Source organism: Balaenoptera musculus, chromosome 3 (genome assembly GCF_009873245.2).
Source record: "Balaenoptera musculus isolate JJ_BM4_2016_0621 chromosome 3, mBalMus1.pri.v3, whole genome shotgun sequence".
Taxonomy (NCBI): Eukaryota; Metazoa; Chordata; class Mammalia; order Artiodactyla; family Balaenopteridae; genus Balaenoptera; species Balaenoptera musculus.
The window spans coordinates 91,643,515-91,666,928 of NC_045787.1; the positions used below are offsets into that span (position 1 = coordinate 91,643,515).

Here is a 23,414-nt window from a genome sequence, read left to right on the forward strand (position 1 = left end):
GTCCTCTTTCCCTCAGATGCCCTCTGCTGCAGGTTTATTATTACAGTACGGGCCGCGCCGCCTCTCCCCGCGGCCTTGGCCAGCCGCCGGGCTATGCAGCGCCCTGGCCGCCTTCACGCTTGGCTCGCCCCCAAACCGCCTCCTCCGCCTCCTTATTTGTCTGAAAAGCAACCGCACGTCCAGGCGGAGAAGTCCGCCGGGGCGACAGAGGCCGGGCCGGCGTGAGTGCGCGCCGCGCTGCGGGGGGCGGGGCCGGGGTGGCGCGCCTGTCTGCGGGCCCCTTTGTCCCCCAGGCCCGGGCCAGCGCAGTGGGGGCAGCGGGGTGCCCGGGGTGCCGAGGGCCGGGGCGCGCGCTCGTTGGCCGCTCGCCGACCGGGCCCCGAGTCGCCGATTCCTGCCGAGTAAGCAGTCTGGCTCCGCCGCGGCAGCACAGTGGCAGCAAGGCTGGGGCGCTGGCGCCGCACCAGCCCATCAGAATTAGCTCATTGTTCACTAGCACACTAGCAGCAGAGAGAGGGAGAGAGAGAGAAAGAAACTGACTCTTAGAGAAAGAGACACACACTCTTGGAGAGAGAGAGAGCGCGAGGCAGGGAGACCTTCCCCTCCTTTTTCCAAGGCTGCACTTCTTGGAAGTGAAGCTGGTTTGGGTTTTGTTTCCCTTCCCCCTCCTCCCTCCTCTTCCTCCACCCCTTTTCCCTCCCCCTGCCCCCTCTCCCCATCCCCCAGCTGTCTTTCTAGCATGATACCCTTTTTCATCCACATTTGTGTTTCAGGTGTAGAGAGGAGAGAGTGAACAGGGAGCGGGGCTTTTGTCTGTAAGTATATGCCATTCCCATCCCCGGCCGGGAGCGCTGCTTTCTCTTTTGTGTCGATTTCTTGCCGTTGCTCTTAGCTGGACCCTTCAACCCTGCAGAGTTCATGCTTCTTCCCTCTTTAATATTAAGAGCTGAAGCGTGTACTTGGAGAAATTCTGGCATTTTGGGTCCTACTGCATTAAGGCTGGAATTTAACTTGGGCTTTTTTTAAAAAAATGCACAAGTTAAGAGGGAGAATTCTTTTGCGAAGGGGTGGGGTTTTTTGCTTGTTGGTGTGGTTAATTTTTGTTCTTCTTGCTCATAAAGCATTGTTAGGAACTGTTTTGTTTCTTTTCATTAGATGCACTTTGGTGCATGCAAGCCTCCCCCCCGCGCCCCCCCCCGCGCCCCCCCCCCGCGCCTTTTATAAAATGAATTTGTGTCCCTCCATCCTTAGACTTTATTACTCTTTCAAAGCTGCTGTCGCCTCCAGGGGTCTTTCCAGGCATTCGATCTTGCAACACTTTTTTTTCTGCATTTTCTTATAAAGCAGTTGAACTTCAGGGGAGGGAGGGCTTAAAAATAACTGACTGCTTTTTGCTTGATGATGATAATAATCTGATTTGCATTTATATGTATCTGTAATACCATTATAGGAAAACTCGAAGAGCTTAAGATACCCTGTTAGAGAACTTTTAGTTTCTCCATTCATCTTAATCTTTGTCTTAACTTATGTTAACAAAAGAACTGTGTTCTGATGACACAAAGGTTGAGAGGAAAATCACTGCAGCATGTACATTAATGTTTATTTGGTTTAGGGAGAAGGGCATAATGGTGTATATTCCTGACTTTTCCCCCTCAGTGTAGTTTTTTTTTTTTTTTAAGCACGGAAGGTTATGTAATGCAGTGCCATTTCCAAAAATATCCACTCTGAGGCATTACACTACGCGGTGGAAGGCTGATTCCTATTCTGCTGTCTTGATTGCAAATATACTGCCAGTAGTATGTCTGGGAACAAAGAGCAGCCAGAAAACAATCTATTTTTATCACTTGGTTCTACTTTTAAGTTTGAACTCCTGCAATTTAAAGATGAACCCAACACTAAGAATAGCCCAGGACTCTGGGAAGCTAGGTACCAGGGATTCCTTTGTCCCCTATTTAAGCCTACAGACGGATTGAAAAGCTCTTTCAGAAGCCCCAGTGGTTACAATAATTTGCATGTAACTTAGCTTAACCACAGAAAATGGTTATTTGTCTGTAGCCTCTAAACAGGCTTTCTCATTTGCTGACCTGTGGTATGGCAATTTGTCTACTGTATTTAAACATATTTTGCAGGTTGGTTGGTCTCCTTGGACTGAAGAGAGGGAGGGTGCAAGGCCAAAACTGTTAAGGATTCTCAAAATGGTAAGCATTGGTCATCAGAGGAGATTCTCAGTTGCTTTTTATCAGTCTTTATTCCATATAAATATCAACCACCCACCTTCATCCTGCCTGAACCCTCCATTGTTCCTACCCCATCTGACCTTTCAAAGGTTCTGTCTGTAGCCTGGGGAGCTTTGCAGTACAGCAATTTATATGAATTGGATGTGGTGAATTAGGGATTAGGTCTTTGATTTTAAATCGTTTTGAATAGAAAACTGAAATTCCTCTTTCAGAAGTGATGATTTATTTAACTCCAACAACAGAAACCATTCTGTTCTTTAAGAAGAGTGATATGTTGTGACATGCGTGGAAGAGGTGGCAGCAGTAGGGCTCAAACAAAGCAATGACTCTTCTATTAGAGATAGCCAGAACTTATCCCCAAAAGTAGGAGTCTGTGTCCAGCTAATCCAACAGCTATAGGGTCTGCTGTCTTTGAAAGCATTATATACATAGAGCATGGACTTTTATATTAATACACTGTCTATTGTATCTCAAACATAATTAGTGTTTTTTTGTTGTTGTTGAGTTATAACTTCATTTATGAGAGATATCTGCTCAGTTTTAGAAGATAAGCATGTTATCCTCTAAATGAAAGTGTAACTATTTCTGATAAGCATTATGATCCACAGAGGAGGCAGTTAAGTGTTTGATGACTGATTAAAGAGATGAAATACACATTAAAAACAGTTGAATAAGTGTATTAATTGTCTTTGAAAAATTTCCTCTATGGAAATAAAGTTGAACTGAAAAAAAGAACAAATGTCATGAAACTTTTCACTGAAGTACAGCATGTCCTACTGCAGATGTTTATGCTCTTTAAAACACCTCTTTGCCACTTAGAGTGTGTGATTTCCAAATTTAGTTTTCATTTTTTCCTTTAAACGAGGGAGGAATTTAATGAATCAAAATTGAATCCGATGTACTTGATGTTTTCTTTGAGAACAATCCAAGTATAAGCTTCCAACGAGAAAAATGAATCAGAAGCAGTTAAATGAATTCTGTTAATAAGTAAGCTCTTATTTTTTGTGTATGCCTCACCTGTCATTTCAACAGGTGGGTGTCAAAGCACCTAATCAAATAGATCTTGTTTGGACATAGATTGATAATGACCAAATTAAGGAACTTAAGGTAGAAGGCAAAAGGGATGAACAGAAACTTAAACTAATCAGTAGGTTTTGTGCAAATGTTTCCTAACTCCATATTAAATTCCTAACTAGCCATTGTCACAGAGTTCTAGGATGGTAATAAAATAAACTGCTGCAAAGTATTTTTGTTTATTTAATTATCTTTTACCATGACTGGCCACATCATCTTGTCTTGTAGCTCTTTATCCCAGAACCTTACCCTTTGTGTCACCATAGGTAGACCATGAAGATTCATGTGTATTGTGATATGTCAGGTGACCAGTTTGGTTGAACATCAATTTGACCACTGACTCTGCCAAAACTAGCCCTATAGATCAGGCTCAAAGAGTAAATATCATGTTTCCGTAGTAGTGAGCGGAGTGAGCTTTGTGGAAGGCAAGCATGTGTGCCAAAGCCGAGAATAAAAGTTGGAACGAGTTGCATGCCGAAGAGCAAATTCGAATTATTACTACATGTTGTCAGTTTCTTACAGTTGTCATTTACGTATGGTGGCAGAATGAGAAATCACAATTTGTTGCTCTTGGAAGGATTTTGAGTCATGGAAAAATTCTCACAACTTTTTGGTGATCCTTTCATCAAGATGTCAGTCCCTTTTGGCACAAGCCCATTGCCTGAAATGAAACCACGAACAGTTATTGTCGGTGGGTGATTCCAAGTAACTTTCTAGCAATTCTCTTATTCCAGGAGGTCTGAGGTCTTCAAAGTCTTTTCACATTCTAATGTAAAAAAAAAAAGTTTCGGTTGTGTTTTTTTTTAAACTGATATTAGAGGGGTCTTATACCTCCTTTTGTCCTTTTTGGAAAAATGAAGTTATTTTCTTTCCTTGATTAAAACGGATTACTTTGCTGATCTCTGTAACTGGCTTTTTAAAGACTTAGCCCGTCTACAGTAGAAACTAGTGCTAGGGAAGCAATAGAGTTAACACCTGGCCACCTCTAGGAAATATACAAACATGCCTTTTCTGTTAAAGGTGTATTTCCATTTGCATAATTTAAAACATTAAAGAGGATCTAATTTCAGTGTATTTGACCTGCTTAGTAAAGGGCTTATTCCAAATACAAATTTATAATCAGCTCATTCCAGAGTGAGAAATTAACTAGTAGACTCCAGAATTCAAAACAGAGTGATTCAATATTTAGACATTTGACATACCCTAAAGTGATGTTTCACAACGATAATTTGAAGGCACTAAAGAATACTAGTATGCCTTTTGCATTATCAAAAAAATACAACTGCTTTGTTAACACTACAAGGCATTAATCACATTGTATTCTGTGTAGGGGACCCTTTGGGCACAACTCCAGGGGGCACCATTTACATAGACTCCAGTTCATCTGGGGTTGTGCGTTTTAGGAGGACTGTTAAAAGTTTTAATTTTGAGTGTGGTTTGCCTTATCTTAGTTTTCTAGAATGTTTTTTTTAATAACTCATCCCTTAGCTTTTTCAGTTTTCTAGTAAACATACCTTTTTCTAGTCCCCCCCCCACCCCCTTCTTTGCAATTAACAAGATATTGTGAGTCTGCAGAAATCTTCAGCATTTCTTTAATTTATATTTGGCTTTTTGTTAAATTTAATTTCTAAGATTATATTTTATATGGGTTCTTGGTTTTTACTTAGCTGTTTTATTTTAAAGGTACTTGCTTCAGGTACATCACTGAGAAGAAAATACTTCAGAATGAGCAGATGGGTCTTATTGAATAGTTTGAAAAACTAAATTATTTAATTCAATGTCAAGAGTAAGTCCTTATTTTCAACATGACTACTCTCTGTGCTGTATACTTGCCTCCAAGTATGGATGTGCCATGGATTCACAGTGGCATAAGCATGGGCTCATTATGTTTTAACAGAGACCTAGGAATTGGAACAATTTTAGATTCTAAGACCGATGCTGAGCTTTTCAAAAAGATGAGTTGACTCCATTGTACCGTTCATAGAGCTCTGCTTTCTGTACAGTCTGTGAAGTGGCATTCATGGGCTTACAAGGAGACTCTTTCAATAATCTCTCCATTAACATAAGGTTTCCTTGTTTAAAGAAAAAGACAAAGATTGCGGAGGGATGAGGTCCTGTTGGTAGCTGTGCCATTGGGTTTTGGAATGTAAATTTACAAGTTGCTTAGTGATTCTTGATTGTGGAGATGCTGAAAAGTACCTAGGAGGGTAATTTTAGATGGTACTATCTTCTCTTTCACCAGGCCTTCTAGCACACTGTGAGGGGAGAATTGGGAATTGTTTGGGGAATGAGGACAGTAGGGATGGTCTATCTGGGTTTAGCCCCAGTCCTGCTTCCTCTTGAACTAAATAGATATTTCAGGCAGGAGAAGATATTTAAGCAGAAATCCTGGAATAAACAGTTATTTAAAGCACCATTCTATTTTCTTTTGTTTGTTTCTTCTATTTTAACCTGATGCAATTCTTAAAAACTGGCATGTAAATCAGATCTTCATAAATACACTGAAGGAATTCACTTTATTTTAAACCCTAAGATGAATACTTTAAAATCAGAAAATACACTTCTAAAATATGAATACTTTACTAAGCCAAATGAGTAACCTCCAGATTATGAGTCTTATACATCGTGTTCACTTACATTGGACCGACTGGGAGCCTTGGAGTGAAGTACTGTGGCCTCCTTGCTCTTGCACATATTTTTTTAAATGCTGTTTCTGGCTGGAAAGTCTTTTAAGGCCTTATTCTCACAACCAAAGTGAAATGGAGGGTTGAGATAATTATCTGAATAATTATGCTTAAAACAAAAAAAAAAGTTGATTTTTGTCTGATTCATCTTGGCTATTCAAAATGTTGCTGGAGTGAGGTAGGAGTGGGAGGGATTTGCCTGAATTATCTGAATAATTCCTTTGTTATACAGGAAAAGACTAGCAATAAGGAAATCTTACCAGCAAATCCAATTTGAATATACCAGAAAATATATTACATGTACATGGACTGTGTCATCTTAGTTGATCAAGATATATTTAAAAAATTCTAATTTTAAACCACTCCTTTCTTTGTACTGGAAAACAGGTTAACCATAAATCTCAGCCCACAGCTGTAGAAATTATGGTTACTAAAAATATTACTTATTGGTTCTAAATTTATCTGAAATGGGTATTTCTGGACATATTTTGCACCTAAGGACAGCTTCAAGAATCTCTCATCTCAGTGGTTTAAAAAACAGCAGTGATCCTGAAACTGATCTATTAGCGCATGACAGTATTAGCAGCTCTAATGGTTTGGGACTTAAGCATTAGCATGGCTCTCAACTAAATTCTAAATATCAATTCAGTTATTAGTAGCAATGACATGGTATTAACCTAGTGTAACACTAGATTATACTCTCCTGCATTATTTGTTAGTTGGATCACATACATTTCTTTCACTGACCAGCTAAATTATAGGCTCCCAGAGGGTTTATAAACTTCATATACAGTGCTTAATAAAGTATTAAATATATGTTAGAAGCCCAGTAAATATTTGGTCTATACATGCTAATATCTATTAAGTTGGACTTTCAAAAAATTCATCCTTAATGACTTAATCTTGTTCAGTTTTGGTGGACTAGAAGTAATTTGTATCCTTCCATTCTTCTGAAGAGCTAGGAAGTTGAAGTGAGTGTAATTTTAGTTTCCACAGCAAATTATTTTCCTTTTTTTTTTAATGTACCTCAATGGCATATTGATTTTTTTTAAATAAATTTATTTTATTTTATTTTTTTGGCCGCGTTGGGTCTTCGTTGCTGCACACGGGCTTTCTCTAGTTGCAGTGCACGGGCTTCTCACTGCAGTGGCTTCTCTTGTTGCGGAGCATGGACTCTAGGCACGCCGGCTTCAGGAGTTGTGGCACGCAGGCTCAGTAGTTGTGGCTCGTGGGCTCTAGAGCGCAGGCTCAGTAGTTGTGGTGCATGGGCTTAGTTGCTCCGCGGCGTGTGGGATCTTCCCAGACTGGGGCTTGAACCTGTGTCCCCTGCATTAGCAGGCAGATTCTTAACCACTGCACCACCAGGGAAATCATCCATTATTTATTAACAGGAGAAAAAAATTGTGATTAAGCCATAAAGCCCCTTGCCAAAAAAGAATGGCTTGCAATTGCTCACCTTTACCAGCGTTTAGAGCCACACTCTGAACAACCTGGTACGATGCTAGCTCTCTAGGTTTGATCCAGCTGTGGTACTCAAAACTCACAGCAGCTTTTCCTGCAGTCCTAAAAATCCCCTCTGGGATCCAGGAGGACCTTTGCTCCCAGTATTGGAACTTTAAAGCCTTTACTTATTTCCAGTATAATCTCATTCTGTGATATTATGAAAATGGTCCCAAGAAAACAAAGATGCCATGTCTGAAAGTGCTGAAGAAAATGAGAAGAGTTAGCAGTAGGGTTATGTATATATTCCTGTGTCAGCTGAACAAGTTTTTTTTTTTTTTTTTTTTTTGAGCATTTTCTTTGTGCTTAGTTCTTTACATTATGGAAAGTGCACAGTTGGCCAGTGCCCTCAGTGGATTTATATTTGAGTTGTGGCAAGAAGACTAATATGCATGACAAACTTAAACATTGTCTTGCAATATAATCTAGTGCTGAATTGTAAGATGCAGAAGAGTGGTATTATTGGGGACTGGGGATTATAGGCGAAAATTTTTTTTTTTTTTTTTGAAAACTTTTTTTTAAGGAGGTAGAAATTCAGCTAGACCCAGAGATGACAAACGTATGGCATGTGTGCCACCACTGACCCTGCTATATACCTGTGGCAGACATTGCTAATCGGTGTCTTGACGCTCATTATTATTATTCACCCTGAATATGATTTCCAAATCCTCACAATCTTGTTCTGTTAACAACTGATTGGAGTCAGCACAAAATTTGAAACCTAGAAGCTCCTTGAGAGCAGGTACTATGCCTTCTTAGGATTTTTAGGGCTTAGCATCAATCCTTAATAAATATTGAGTGAATGAAGAATTAAGAATATTCCGGTAGATTTAGTTGAGAGAAAAGCATATTTCTCATAAAAGAAAAGTATGCTTACAGGAGTGAGCATAATGCATTTTTACTACAGTAGGGAATGTCCTCCTCCCTGTTTAGGGCCTCTTTGCTCTCAAAGACAGACCTCACACACTCGACCTAGAAGTTGAGGACTTGATGCGCTGAGCCAGAGGAAACCACTGAGCGGGCATCTTGGAGATGGCCCGAGGCTCTCACTCAGGTTCCAGCCTGTCTCAGGTTCTTTGCGTTTTGATTGTGCCCAACAGAAAAGAGCACACACACTCACATACACCTTCTGATTGATTGTAAGCCTAATTTACTGCTGCCTCTCACTCTCTTTGGGTCAGGGTGGAGTGGTGGAAAGGAAAGAAGGTCCCTAGCTGGAAGGAATTGGGAAGGGAGCACACGCTTAACCCCTTTCTTGGGAGAAGGTGGCAGCACTTCCACTGGTAAATGCCGGCGGGTTCGTCGGTGTCCGCTTGGCCAGAGAGGGTGTTGCTGCCGTGCCAGCTGCGTGAAAGGAGGCCCCATGCGTCCCTTCTGTGAGGCTGACTGGGTGTAGCCATGTGCTAATCAGTTCCAGCCACACGCACCCAGCTGGTTCTCTCTCTCTACTTCTTCCTGATTAGCCAGACGTACGTATTCAAAGTTCAAGCCAACACTTACATCACCATAATAAAATTGTTTACAATTTGAGGCCTACAGGCTGTTACTAATTTAGTCAGTAGTCTAGTGACCATCATAAGGGAATCTTGTCACATGATACACAAAAGTTGGGGAAAGCCAAGACCAAGAAGGATTTTTCTGGAATCTCTTCTGGAAACAGCACAGACTCAGAAGGCATCAGCTGCAAGGCTTTCAATATGAAATGATTTTACCGGCTCCTTTGGCCCCTTCAGATGAGCTTGGACTCATCCCCTAAGTCTCTCAGTAAGTGACATAGGTAAGCACTGTTCCTTGAATTCCTTAAGCCTACTCCCACCTCATACCTTCAAGTATTTTTTTTCAACTTCGGTGTTTAAGCCTTCATAAGTTTAATTTCTGTGGCTGGGCAGCCATGCCAGGAACTCTGTGAACTCATCTTTTATTTCTAGCTACTATAGCATATATTTTCTTAGAGGGACCAGGCCACTTGTTATTCTGAACATGCCCCAGGAGGCCCTCCCTCTGTGCCTTTGCTTACTCAGTCCTAGAAAGAATGCCCCTCCTGACAAAATAAAGCTCTTCTTCCAGACTGAATTTAAATGACAACTCCTCCATGAAACTCACCCCAGGACATCCAGCAGGAATGATCTCATGCTCCTCTGTACACTCATCACACAACAGTCTACTTGTAGCTGGCTTCTTTCTGCATGCTTTTCTACCCTCCAAGATTGTAAACTTGAAACAAGAACACTGACCGCTAGTAAGTGAACATCAGGCCTCTTTTTATGATAGCAGTTGAGGCTGTGATGCCTCATTTTTTTCCTTTTCCTCTACCAGGATGGTGAGTTCAGATGTGGGAAAGTTTCGTCATTGAGAGGGAACTCTAGAACAGCTGGTGAAGTTGATTGGCATTCTTTTCCTACAAAGTAGAAGGAACCCCTAACCTTCATGGACCTTAGAATAGATTGCACCTCCATGAACCAGTCTGACAGTTGCTCCAGTACCTGTGTAGGAACTGGCACATTCTTAGTAATCAATAAATGTCTATGGAATAAATGAATGAGTCAGACCTCAGGGATACATGGAGATCTGTTATTTCTGGGCAGAACCGGGTGGTTCACCTTGAGATTTACAACTAGTAATAGCCCAACACTTTGCAGGGTCGCGACAGTGCAGACTGTAGAATGTATGACCCAGGAAATGAGATCACCATGGACAGGATGAATTTGCTGCTGAAAACCCCTCTCACTGAATAAAGAAGGCTCAGTGTTTGTTAGGGAGGTAAAAGGGGAGAGTTAAGTGAAGTCTAAGCACAATACAAAACCAGCTCTGTAGTTCTGTGCTCCCTTCTTCTACACTTCTTTAGACAGAAGAGGCCCTGAGAGTGTCCAGAAGGTTGGTTCAGTGTGGTCTGCTGGAAGAGGACTCTCATCTTTAGGGTGGAGTCACACATCCACCCAGAACACTGGCTGTGGGGTGCCGTTGTGCTCCAGGTTATCAGTGGCATTTCGCCAGTGGTCCCAGTTTGCCTCTCAGCAGTCTGACTAAGGCATTCATGACGGTAGAGCATCATCCGCTCTGGTTTCACAAGGTAATGAAATCTTCATAAATGAAATGACTGCCTCTTATTACCTTAGAATGGTTTCCAGTCTAAGCTTTGTGCCTGAAAAGTGTTAGGATTATCTAGCTGGAAGTATTTTTAAACCCTTGATTTTACACTATGCTTGTTTATCCTCACTCATAGACTAAAATACAAACGTAATTCGTGTTTGAAAAGGAGAAGGAGAAGATATTTAAGAGAATGTGCTCGATGAAAGGAAGGTCTCTTTGCCCCTTTTAAGCTGAGATTGGGAACCAGAGCCCTTGATTGGAAAGAAAGGGAGAATGGCTGAATAGTTGTTGCCAGTGAAAATATGAGCCAGAGGCTCATACCAACAGGCAATTAAAACAAGAGGGAGATTCATAACGTGCACAGAAGTTTTGGTGTGGTTGCTCGGTTCTAGCTCTTCTCCCTTCTCCACTCCAGCCCTTACTCAGATCACCATCACACACCAGTGTCCTTTGATTACTGGGGCAGGTAACAGCCTTCCTGTCTGAATTGTGTTTGATACAATTCCAGCAGGGAAAAATACTGCAGTCCAGTGGCTGAACAGGGAGAAATCTACAAAAGTTGTGTTTAAAATGGGACCAGGCATTTTGAGGTCACTTTTATTGGATAAAGTCAGTGTCGGATATAGAACCCATTCTTGGACAGGGAAGAGTAGAAATTAGGAGAAGATACTGCGTGTTTGGCAGCCAGCGTTCAGAACTGTCAAGGAAAAACTAGCGTCTGTAGTTAGATGAAAAAAAACTTATTGACTAAGATACTTTTAAACATGACCCAAGTAAGGGATTGTTATCAAGTACTTTACTAAGAAGGACTGTTTCATGTCCTTCATTGTCATTATAGTGAAAGTTACCAAAAGGCTTATTGAGACCATGAGGGGAGAGTCTGTCCTTGTGCACCTTTGCCAGGCGGTTGCTGAACCTGCGTGCACTGTTGTGCCATGTGGGTTTGGCAGCACATGGTTGAACATTTAGCCTAGTGCCTGCTGCGTTGTAGGGACTCAGTTAACACTGGCTGAGAGAATGAATACTGGTCAGGGAACGGACCCACTGTTTGAAAGATGCGATCTCATGTACTTTCTGTGGTTGCATGGCTAAGAGAATTAGAATTTGAAAAGATGAATTCATTAACTAGCTCTCTCCTTTCCTGAATAGATGTCCAGGATTTGGTGGCTTAGCTCTAAAAATCTTTTTTGAAAAAAAAAAAAGGGTTTTCTTTGCTACTTTGGCACTTCCAGCCCAAGCTAATGGAACATTTTCTTTGATAATATGTTCATTCTCTAGAACTGAAAGCTACCTACTAAATATTAAATGCTTCACAGAAAGTAAGTACTTGGTAACTATTTCTTGATTTATTGATTGGATAATCAATTAATGTATCTAGTCAACCAATTCAGTTAATAGAGCATCAAAAATTCTGCCCACATCTTCTTGGAGCCCTTCTCATCTTTGTAATTTTGATCCTTAGTCACCTGGATTTGACTGTTTCCAAAGCCTAGATGCTCTGGACCGCAACTAAGGCTCCATTTCATGGTGCCCTGTGGAGACTTAGGTCTAATTATACATCACGGAATGCCTCTGGCCTTTGGATATTTTGTTCACTTCTTGATAATAGAATCTTAAATTGTTCTGATCTTGTTATCAAGGTCTGGGAGTCAAGTCTCCATATCTTTTCATTTCATCTTCATTAAGCCTATGCTATTTTTTTTTCATGAGGACTCCTTTTGAAACTTTAATTTTCTTTTACAGGATTAACTGTCTACACTGTCACAATCAATTCAATCAGAAGTTCAATTAAATTTGTTTTTTTGGCATCATGTAAACAATTCATCTGATAGTTAATGTGAATTTTTACCAAATTGATCAGTATTCTTACGTTGTTCAGACAAACCCAGAGGGGCACTATGTCTTTGACTGATTGAAAACAGTACTCTACCTGTAGTCTGAGTATCAGATACTACTTTCCTTGTCATTTTCTATTTGTTACCTTCATGATAGTAATAACTAATAATTGGCTTGTTCCCTGATCTCTATTTTTCCATTTTTCTGTCTTTAGTACTGACTGCATTTCTACTACATTAATTAAAAGTTTCCAAGTGGAATAGGGTTAAATTTTTTTTCCTTCTGAATTACCATTCTTAGTAGTTTCCACACTGCCTCTCTGGTCTAATAAGTGTTTATTTTCTTCTTCTTCAACTAGGATTACTTTATATGTAGTGTATGGTTTGTGTATCTGCATATCATTGGTAAAGATAAGAGTTTAATTCTCCTTTGACTAAACAGTTTGTTCTGAAACTGAAATTTTGAAAAGCAAAGTTAACAGTGAACATGATTTCAAAGGCATCTGATGAAAGAAAAATATTCTGAATTAGACTGTCTGTTACTAGGCCATCAGAGAAGAAGTCGTTTGAGAGTTCATTTAGGGGTCATATGGAAACAATTTGGTTTCTCAGCAAATGCCCTTTGTAATTAGCTGCAGTGTTTGCTAGATATTTGTATTGTGCTGAACATTTCCTTCCAGGGAAAATTGAAAAAAGACAAAACTGTGGTGATGAGTGTTGCTTGGGTTTAATTAGATCCACAGTCCTCATGTAGCCAAGCGAGAGCTGCTGCTCTAAGAGTAATCTTTCCCCAACTACTGTAGTGACACGTGGACGAGCACACCCTCTGTGCCCTCAGACAGTGCTGATTTTTTTAGGTAAGTTACTTTTGAGGGCAGCTATTTATCAGAAACACAGCTGGCAGAGCAACAAATATTTCTGAGAAAACTACTCTTGATAGTAGGTGTCAGAAATCTATCTAAATTTCATCACAAGGGCACTAAATGGAGATGCGCAGCACCTACTTGGGGGTTGAAAACAGGCCCCAGCTCTCAGGGGCCTCATGATGCCACTGCAGGTGGCTCTGGGGAAATAGCAGAGAAGATTGATACTGAGAGACCGTGTTCTCTGAGAAGAGAGGCTGGGTTTGCATCCTGTCTTCTCCGTTTCTCGGGTATGTGATCTTGGGCAGCCTCCCTGACTGCTCCCCATCAGCATTCTCAACTGTCAAACTGTGAGGATGATGGTAATAACAGCTACCCCAGGTCCACTTAGTCCTTGCGTGCTGGACCCTGTTGCCATGGCTTTACAGGTATTGATGCACTTCGTCCTTGCAACAGCACCCTGAGGATTAAATGAGTGTGCCTGGAAAACATGCCTAAAATTTAAAAAAGAAATTATAATGAACTCTAGTATGCATTGCCATGGAAAACTGTGGGTCTCCAAATGTACATACTCTGCCCGTGTGGGTTCCAACAACTCTCATGCATCGCTCACAGTTCTCTTCCTTTGGAGTAGTATAGTTTTGCTGATTGGTTTGCAATCAAAGAAGGACTGAGGGGGAAAAGCCCAAAAGATGTCAATGTCAATGTATTCTGTTGTCGCAGAATGCAGTCAGGACTCGGAATGAAGTTCTGAGTTTCCAAAGCTGTCTTTTTCGCATTAATTGGAATATGTGATCCCTTTCCCAGGGAATTTAGCCTCCTAATTTGGCATTCCTTCTGCAGTTATCTTCACAACTCTTGAGGTAGTTGTTGGGTGACTCCCAGTACCGAAACACCTTGTCGATTTGGGTTGGTGGCCGCCCCCATAGGTCTTCTCTGCTTCCCATGGTACTGCCTGACTGACCTTTGTCAGGGAGAAGACTTCTACTGAATCAGACCAAGCTGTACTCAGTGGGGCTGAAAATCCAGATGGTGTACAGGGGCACATCCATCCTAACCTTAATTCTATTCCTCTTGTACTTTTAGTTTTTTGCCAGTTTTCATAGAGGACAGGTTACTGGAAGCCTCTTAGTGCCCTGTTTGTGACCTAAACACTTATAGCATGCAGATATGGATCTGGCTATATTTTCCCCCTTTTTAAAGCCAATCTTCTTATAAGATAATCAACTAGCCTCTGATTTAAACCAATTTTAATTACACCCTCTCCACAACAGAAACCATTTTCCCTCCAAATTTGGTGATCTGTTATGATGCTGTTTGCTGTTGAAGAGTTATCAGTCTTTGAATGACCAAGACGGTACAAGACAAGCACTGAACTGTGAAATGACTTTTGCTAAATGCTGAGCGGTTTGCAGCTGCCAGCAGAAGAGGGTGCATTGATGGAAAGCGAGAATAACTTCTTTCGGAATGAGCACTTTGGGAGAAAATACACACTTTCTGGAAAAGTCAGTCTTGCTCATGTCATCAATAGGAATGCTTTGAAATGTCCACAAGCTCGTCAAAAGCAACTGGCTATCTCATCATTCATCCAGATCAAGAAAAACCCCAAATCCTTATGTCCAGATAAATAAATACCTATTTCACTGGCCTTTGATTGAGGGCTTTAGCGAAAGAAGTCTGAGTTTTCAGGACTTATTCTTCCATGTTGTTGGTGAAAAGTTTTATAAGATTTTAGTGGATAGTGCAGTAACTTCAGGACAAGAGGAAAGAAAAATCAGTATTCTTGGTGAGTAGAAATCAGACTTCTTATAGTTATTTGAAACCCAGCATACCTAAAATTATTCAAACCAGCTAATAAAAGCAAGTCTAGATGTTTCCTATTAACCTTGGAATGTGCTTGGAAAAAGTCCTAATAATTCCAGATGTCTAGTATTGGAAAGCATATCAACAGCATGACTCTCATTTGTGGCAGAGAATACAGTTCAAAAATTCATAAGTGCAGTTTGGTGCACTGGGGCCCAATATGGTTTTCTTTCTTTCTTTCCTTCCTTCCTTCCTTCCTTTGTTTTTCTGTTTTTCAGTCTTTTGCTCTCTCTCTTTCTTTCTTCCTCTCTTCCCCCCCTTCATTCCCTTTCATCCTTCCCTCTTTCTTCTTTTCTTTCACCTTAAAAGTAGGAGAAACATTGCAAGATGTGGTGTTTCTGATTTCTTGGTTACAAATGAAAACCAATTTATATAAGGGAATAAGGTGGTCCAGACTTAGAGCTCAGATGTGTTAAGTAAATATTTATTCTGGTTCCACTCCAGGGAGGTAAAAGATTTTATTAACATATTTGTTGAGGTCATGGGGCAAGGAGAAGCTTATGCTGTGCTTAAATGCCTGAGGGGCCTTTTTTTTTCTTGCTAATTAACAAAGGCCAGTATTTTTTTTCTGCTGAAAAGAGCAAATGTCTTGTTTTGTGGCCTGCACTTTCTTATTGTTCACTCACGAACTGCTTAATCTCAAACTAGAGTTTTTAAAAGCTGCTTTATTTTTTCCCTTCGTTAAGAAAATCTCTTCTTAGATATCCCTTATGAGATTTGTTTCCAAGCTTTCTTCTTGTACTTTTTCTCCTGGTTTACTTTGGGCTGTTATCAGCTTTTTGTACTTTGTTTTGTCTTCATCACTGAAAAGAAAAATCACCCATTAAAAGTCTAGATTTGAAGTGTTGGACTTAATTCCCTGAGTCCAGTGCACAGTTTGGCTCTGATTACTGTACCAGGCTGACCTCCAGCCCAGGGGAGGGTGCCTTGGCAGAAATCTGAGAATTCCTCGATCAGTAACTCCCTTTTTTGGATTTATGGAGCCTTTAGGTGGATGGCTTTGTGTTAAGCGTGTTCCTGTTGGAAAGGAATGAGGCTGGGATGAGAGGAGTTTGCACAATACAAACGTTTGCAACTGACCTCGGGTTCAGCACACTGAGTTCGACAGCTACTGCTTCACCCCTGCCTTGAACCACACGCCATCCAAACCCCCTAAACTCACATAACGCATGGTTTCAAAGAGGGGTGACAAAGCAGAGTTGGGTAATGTTAACCTTTTGTGGCTTGCTCTTGACTTGATTCCTTGCTTCTCTAACTAAGTCTTTGTTCTTATTCTTAGAAATCAAATTTTAAAAAGACTCAGCAGCCAAACAAGCAGAATATTATATTGTGGAACAGAGTGACTGTGAAAGCTCTTTGTGCTGACGATTAATTTCACATGTAAACACTTTCATTTTGTTGCCAGTGAGGAGACTTCCTTTTCCTTTCTCTGCCTAGTTGAAATCTAGAAATGAAATTCCACAGCTGTCAGGCTCCCACATATTCATCAGCGGCCTCTCAAGATGGCTTCACAACCAGCAGAGGGAAGCTAGAGGATTCCACTATTAAACTCTACACAGCTTGTTTCAAACACCCCAACTCACAAAGTAAAGAGATATGAATCCTTTGCCTGCCTGACCTGTAGTCACGGGCAGTAACATAATCTGCTGCATAATAGTAATAAAATGTGGACATTTTCTGTGCCCATAGTAAACATATGCACCCAAAGCAAAGTTAATGCCCGTGGGCTTAACCAGTTTGTGAGCTGTGAACCACGGTTGTCTCTCCCACCCTTATTTCTACAGATAAAGAACTTATCAGGCCATGGAAAAACCGGGAGTGTCAGCAGGTGTTGTAATACAGCAGTGCCCTAAAAGGCCATGCCTTCCTTTCTAGCAGGAGGGCATTTGTGGTTGAGTGCAACAGTCAGGTGTTTGTAAGGCTTTCTCTGTGATTACCCATTGTTACCACAGCCAGCTCCTCTGTGTGTGTGTGTGTGTGTGTGTGTGTGTGTGTATGTATTTAAGTTAGGTCGCTGCATGTTTCACTTAGTTCTCGAACCAGAATGTTGGCCAACTTGGGGACCAACTGACACTTTTATTTTACTTTCCAGAATCTGCAGAGGTGACGTACACTATCTGAATGACCCAGTGTTCTGCATATTTATCTTTTGGTCTTCTAATTGCAGGTCATTTCCCCCACTGTGTACTCCATCTCCAAGCAGCATTCACAGGGTTAGGCAGATCTCTAAGCGTAGGTCTCTAGAGAGGCAGCTCAGTGCATCATCTTTTGGCACCATCTAATCTTTGATGTAATGCTGTTCAGAGAAAATGACCTTGTAACTCATTTATGGTTTTGGTTTACATTCTGCCCTCTCACATGACCAGTAACACCTGGGAGAAGACTGGCTTTTGAGGGAGATTCTTAATAGCACCACTTCAAAGGGTATTTGCAGAAATGAAGATCATGTATGTGCACATAAATTCTCCTTGTATTACAGTACTGGGTTTCACAACCTCCCAGCCAATTAGGCAGAATAGAACATGGATCCACACGCACACACATGTGCACACACACACACACACACACATTGGCAGAGAGATGATAAAATACACTCCTTTGCTGCTCAAAGAATTAATTATGCAGGTTGGACATCTGCTGCTCTAGTTCCCTCTCCTAATTGCTGGGGTGGGCACCTATCCTTGGTAAATCATAAAAAGGCCATTGTTTAAGCACATAGAATCCCACCAAGGGTAGAAAATAATATTATAATTATGGTCATTAACAAGCAAGCCATGCAACATCTTCATAGCAGGTTTCTGAGAAGTTAACGTTAACCAGTGAAGTAAGCAGCATATATGTCTGTGGTATATTTAGGCTCCGAATAAAGCCATGACCCTGCTTTGAAGATTTTTCTCATATAACAGTCTCCCCAAAGAAATATTGATAAAGACAGTAAATGAGCAGAGGGAAATATGAATTTAGAAACAGGTAATAAATAGATATAGTTCAAAATTTACATGCAGTATGGTAGAAGTGATAGGAAGCATGTCAATTAGATTGATGCTGTATGTGGACTATACTGTTGGAAAATAAATAGCAAGTTTTGCCATGAAAAGCTTGAGAGGTTAGAAAAAAGAATTTGAATGATAATCTAGTTGGCATTTTGAGGGGCCGGGGTACCTTGCCTGAGTGGTCCCTGATTCCTCCACATTTTATTTTTCTAATTTGAACAAATTCTAATTTGGCAATAATCATTGCAAGCTAATTGTCTTATAGACTTTAAAAAATGAAGTTAGTTTTCACTGTGCATTGCCCTGAGAATAAAACAAGCCTGGAAAGAAAGAAGGAAATAAAGATTACAAAAGGCAAAAACCATGAGCATTTTCATCTAAACTTGTATGCAGTGATAGACAGTTGAAACTTAAATGCCCAGCCATCAAATACATTTAAGGGAATCAGGAAGAAATAGTACCTTTTCTCCATAAAACTATATTAGTGGGCTAAAATATATTCAGTATACTTGAAAGCAAAAAAATTGGTTTTAACTAAGAATTGCTCATGGATATCTAAATACATATCTATCATGATTAGTGTATTTAAACTAACATGATTCTTCATGTTCTGTTGTTTCTGAACAGTCATCAATGAGATAAATGTAGCATTATAGAAAAAGACGCATTGACTAACATATTCAATGAGCATAAACCCTCAACCTTCCCCCGAATTCAAGCAAAACCTTTGCATGTTCTCCAATTTAAAACATTAAAATACTTCATCTCCTCTGTATTTTCACAAATACTGATGTTTTCTTAATTGCTGAGGCTATAGCTTGCTTCTCTGATTCCTGACATCTGGAAGAGCAGTATTCGAGAGGGTTTGAGGATTTTACTTGAGCAAAAGCAAACAATTGTTTATTTTATATACGGAAGACAGTTTTAAAAGAACACACTTCTCTTGTGAAGACTAAGACAAACTTTGGTTTACTTGTTTAATAAGACAACAGTTGTGAGGGATTCCCATGTGCTTACATTTCTGAGGTGCTCACACCACCACCACCAAGAGAGAACTTGGTGAAGTTTAAGAGAGGAAAAGTTAGTTGAACCGGTCTTCATGAAAAACACAAACTTGAATCCAGAAACCTGAATGCAAGGGATACAATTTAAGCCATGTGTCCACTTTCGGAGCATCAGTTGACTAATACCAAGAAGAATGAACAGCGTTGGGGTCCAGCAAGAACAGATGCTCTCCGGAAAGATAGATCAACTTACCCTCTTTTCTGACCCACATAGTATCAGCACTCAGAAGCCTGTATCACAGGGTCATTGTCAGCTTCTAATATTCTGAACTAGGTAAGAAGCAGCCTGTGGGGTTGCATCTGTGTTGTTACTATTGTGGCCACTGAGAGCTGTAGCGAGATCTGGCCAAGGAGGCGCCTCCCCCCACAGAGTTCATTACATCCTTACCCCTCAGCCTTCTGTCTTCCTTGGCTTGCATCTGGCAGCCATCACATACCCTCCCAGATCCCTTGCTGCCACCCTTATTTCCTCTGTTGACAGCACTAGTGGATGTCTTGCTAAATGTTGGTTTTGTTTGTTTTTTTAAATCTGTTGATGGATATTCCAAGCGCTATTACAGTTGACATAACCTATACATTTTTTTAAATTGCACTTAAAACACACTGTGTTAGTTTCCTAGGGCTGTCAGAACAGAGTACCACAGACTAGGTGGCTTAAACAACAGAAATTTATTTTCTCACAATTCTGGAGTCTCGAGATCTGAGGTCAAGGTGTCAGCAGGCTTGGTTTCTTCTGAGGCCTCTCACCTTGGCTTGTAGATGGCTGTCTTCTCCCCGTGTCTTCACATGGTCTTCCCTCTGTGTAGACGTGTCCTGATTTCTTCCTCTTGTAGGTACACCAGTCATAATGGATTAGGGCCCACCCATATGACCGCATTTTAACTTAATTACCTCTTTATTACCCTATCTCCAAATACAGTTACATTCTGAAGTATTGGGGGTTAGGACTTCACCGTATGGATTTTGGGAGGAACACAGTTCAGCCCATAGCACATGCTTTAAAATGATCTTTTAGAGGATCTATCGCCCCTGCTGTTTGCCTCCCCTGCCCCTTGATTTGAGCTCTTAAGAGTCAGGAACTCTATTTCTCTTCTTGTCATATCCAGAGTCTAACTGTGTGCAGCACACTGCGGGTATTTCACAAACTCACGGTGAACGCCCGCGTGGACAAAGGTATTCTGAGTTATTTGAGAGTAAGGATAATGATTGTCATTGATGTTTTTCCTCTTAAGTCTTTCATGTTAGAGGCTTCAAAACACCACAGGTATAGGAATGAACAAAGCAGTAATGTAGGTAGCATATATTTCTAATAATCTGCCACCTTTTCCCAAAACCAAAAAATAAAAGTTTAACTATTCCCCTTTAGATTCTGTGTCCAGGGATATACTGAGTTCTTAGAGACCAGCCAGACAGGTGTTAAGAATGTAATTGAGATTCTTATATGTCTCTGCCATTTTTGGCTTAAAATTCTGACTCAGAAGGAGACTAGATGAATTTACCACAAGGCCAAAGTGACATTTATTTTTCCTAACGTATACACTGATTACTTTATGATTCACACACTAAAAAAATGCCTAATTAGAATGCCCTTGGTCAATCTGTAGCTAAATTAATATGTTTCAAAAGAACAAATTTGAAGTAGGGAAGGAAGTTTCCTTAGTCTTTCTTTTAAGCCTTAAACAAAGCTTGTGCATCTAAGATTGCAGTTTTGTTTTTTTTCACCCATTCCTGGTTCAGGGGAATGTCAGTGGTGTCTGTTTGTCCCAAACAAGGCAGATGGTGGCGTTCTCCTAGAAGGAGCTGAGCAGAGGAGGGAAAGCTGAGCAAGAGGAAGGAGTTTGGGGTTGGGGGAACCAAATGGCCCAGAAAGCAGACCCAGTCCAAAGTCAGAAAACAGGCCCAGTTCTTGCAGCATGAGCTCTCAAATATTTAAGACCTAAATGTGTGTGGTGGCTGTGGACTGGTGTAATTTTGAAAGAGGTGGTAGGCAATTTGCATTCTGGGATAATTCGAGGACATCAGGATGGCAGAAAGGACCCAGCTTTAGAACCTGGGAGCCCGGCTTGAGTTTGAGTCCTATCCTACACTGTGTGACTTTGGGCAAGTCATGTGACCTTTCTGAGTTTCAGTTTCCTCTTCTCTGTAATGATAAGACCTATTTACAACCTACCTTCAGGATAAACTAGGTAATGCATGCAAAATTGCTTTGTACAGTGGGATGTGCCATAAATGTCCCTGGGGTTAAGCAAAGATAGTTTCTGTTAGACTCTCCCACAAAACCAGCACAGCCATCACATTTTGTGCCTCAGACCCCCTGACCAAAGTGACTGATTGGGACATTGAAAACATTGCAGTCAGCCCGATGATTAGGCTATCACATCTAGTGCTTTCAGAAATAAAAAAAGATATATAAGTCTGTTAACCAATTAATGAGGTGTAATTCTTAACATTATTTATTAAATGTGAAGCTTATTTACAGCATCTAGAGAATCAGATCTGGAGGGAATCTTACCTAATTTTCTCCCCTCCCTTCAAGCAGGGCTGTATCAAATGTAAATTAGCCCTGACAGATGGTTGTTGGATTCGGTTTCTAAATTTCTTAAAGAAGATTTCACAGTTTTCCTCTCTAAATTCTTTTAGTAATTTAACAATTCTTATGCCAAGTTCTTCCTTACAGCTGACCTAAATCTGTAGTTGTAATTTAAGTCCTTATCCCCCTACTCCTGCCTTTACCAGTGATGGAGAACAGCTGGTCAGCCACCTTCTTAGGGTGGTCATAACCCTTTTTAATATTGAAAGAAGAGTTGCTCAGTGGGACTCACTCTCTCCACCTCGTCCCACCCCTGCCCCACCCCCCATATGCAACAGGTAGTGTCCTCTGAATCATTCATGGCGATGCCACCAGTCCCCTGCCCTGCCCCTCTCTGAGACACTTGGCTACTTTCAGGCAGCTGGGCAGAGTGTGTTGTCAGCGGACGTGTGGATCTGGGGAGGATACAGGCTGCTTCTTCCTTTCCTCCATATGCTTTGTGCATAATTGAGCCTTCTAATAAATGAATCAGGATTTAACAGTGTTTGGTGGGTACATGACACATTTATCTCATAAACATGGAGTTTTGCAAGGATACTTACCACAGGTTGCTTTGAATATTAGGCCTCCCCAGTGCCTTAGTTTGCTCAGGCAGTAAGCCATGAAGCTACCACTTTGCATGCTAAAAGATAGCACTGACTGATATCTCTGCTCTGTTGGACTTGGTCTTGGAAGACATTGAGCTAAAACTCTCCTGAGTGCAGTGTACATTCAGAAGCACACTGACAGTCTGAAAGAGCGGTCGGGCTTCCCCAACACTCTAAGTTGCAATTGGCAAATAAATGACCATTGAGGAGAATTGAGCTCATTAAGCTGTTCCCAAGTGGTTTCAGAGTGGATGCAGTTTTTAATCTGAATGTGTGTGCTTTTATGTCTCTCTAGGTTTATTACCCAGAGCTTTCTGTCTGGGTCAGTCAAGAACCATTTCCAAACAAGGAAATGAAGGGAAGGCTTCCTAAGGTAAGATCTCTAGCTGACATTTTGTTAAGGTTTTTTGTTTTTGGTTTTTTGGTTTTTTTTCATTTAGAAACAATTTTTTTTTCAAAACCCAATTATTTCTAATTTTAATACTCATTATTGTCTACTATAATAATCCATTAACCTGATACTATTATGACCTTGGAAATAACATATACTACAAAAAGAAAAAGAATATCCTAAAGTGCTATGACTCTTACAGTTCATACTATCTTTCTTTCTTGACAAGTCCAAAGTCCAAAGCAAATTTTCATTTAAGAATCATGGAAGCAATTTGTCAAATGTACCTTTTACAGGTTTTTAATTTGTTTGTTCCATTCCTGGGTGGATAAACTCAAATATGAAGATATCTAACTAAAAGATATCTTAAAAGTATAAGATGGTGACAGTTTTGTCTGATAATAATACCTGACTACCTGATAAGATTACCCATGAAACAAAAGAGAAAGAATATTAAAAAGCTGTTATATTTTTTCTTCTAACTTTTAGCCTAAAAATATTTTCTATAAACATGCTTTCATTGTTCAGACATCTTAAGGCATGACAATTCTCTGCCTTAAGAAAATTTGTAAAATTTAGATTTTAGCAGCATTTCAAAACAGCAACAACAACAACAAAAACATTTACCAGTTTTTACTGTAGA

General features: G+C 40.5%; 1 protein-coding gene across 3 annotated transcripts in view; it reads left to right on the forward strand.

The window, feature by feature from the left end:
• Window positions 1–202: 202 nt before the first annotated feature.
• LOC118892673 (neuronal regeneration related protein) overlaps window positions 203–23,414 on the forward strand; it is a 28,571-nt gene continuing 5,359 nt past the window's right edge. The window contains exons 1-4 of one of the 3 annotated variants that reach the window (XM_036847428.1): window positions 203–221; window positions 774–815; window positions 2,130–2,198; window positions 22,676–22,753. In XM_036847428.1, coding sequence (XP_036703323.1) covers window positions 2,196–2,198; window positions 22,676–22,753 — 81 coding nt within the window. In that variant the 5' untranslated portion in view covers window positions 203–221; window positions 774–815; window positions 2,130–2,195. Of the gene's footprint in view, window positions 222–336; window positions 402–673; window positions 816–2,129; window positions 2,199–22,675; window positions 22,754–23,414 lie in introns of those variants that run through there. The other 2 variants (XM_036847427.1, XM_036847426.1) reach the window with 2 other exon arrangements.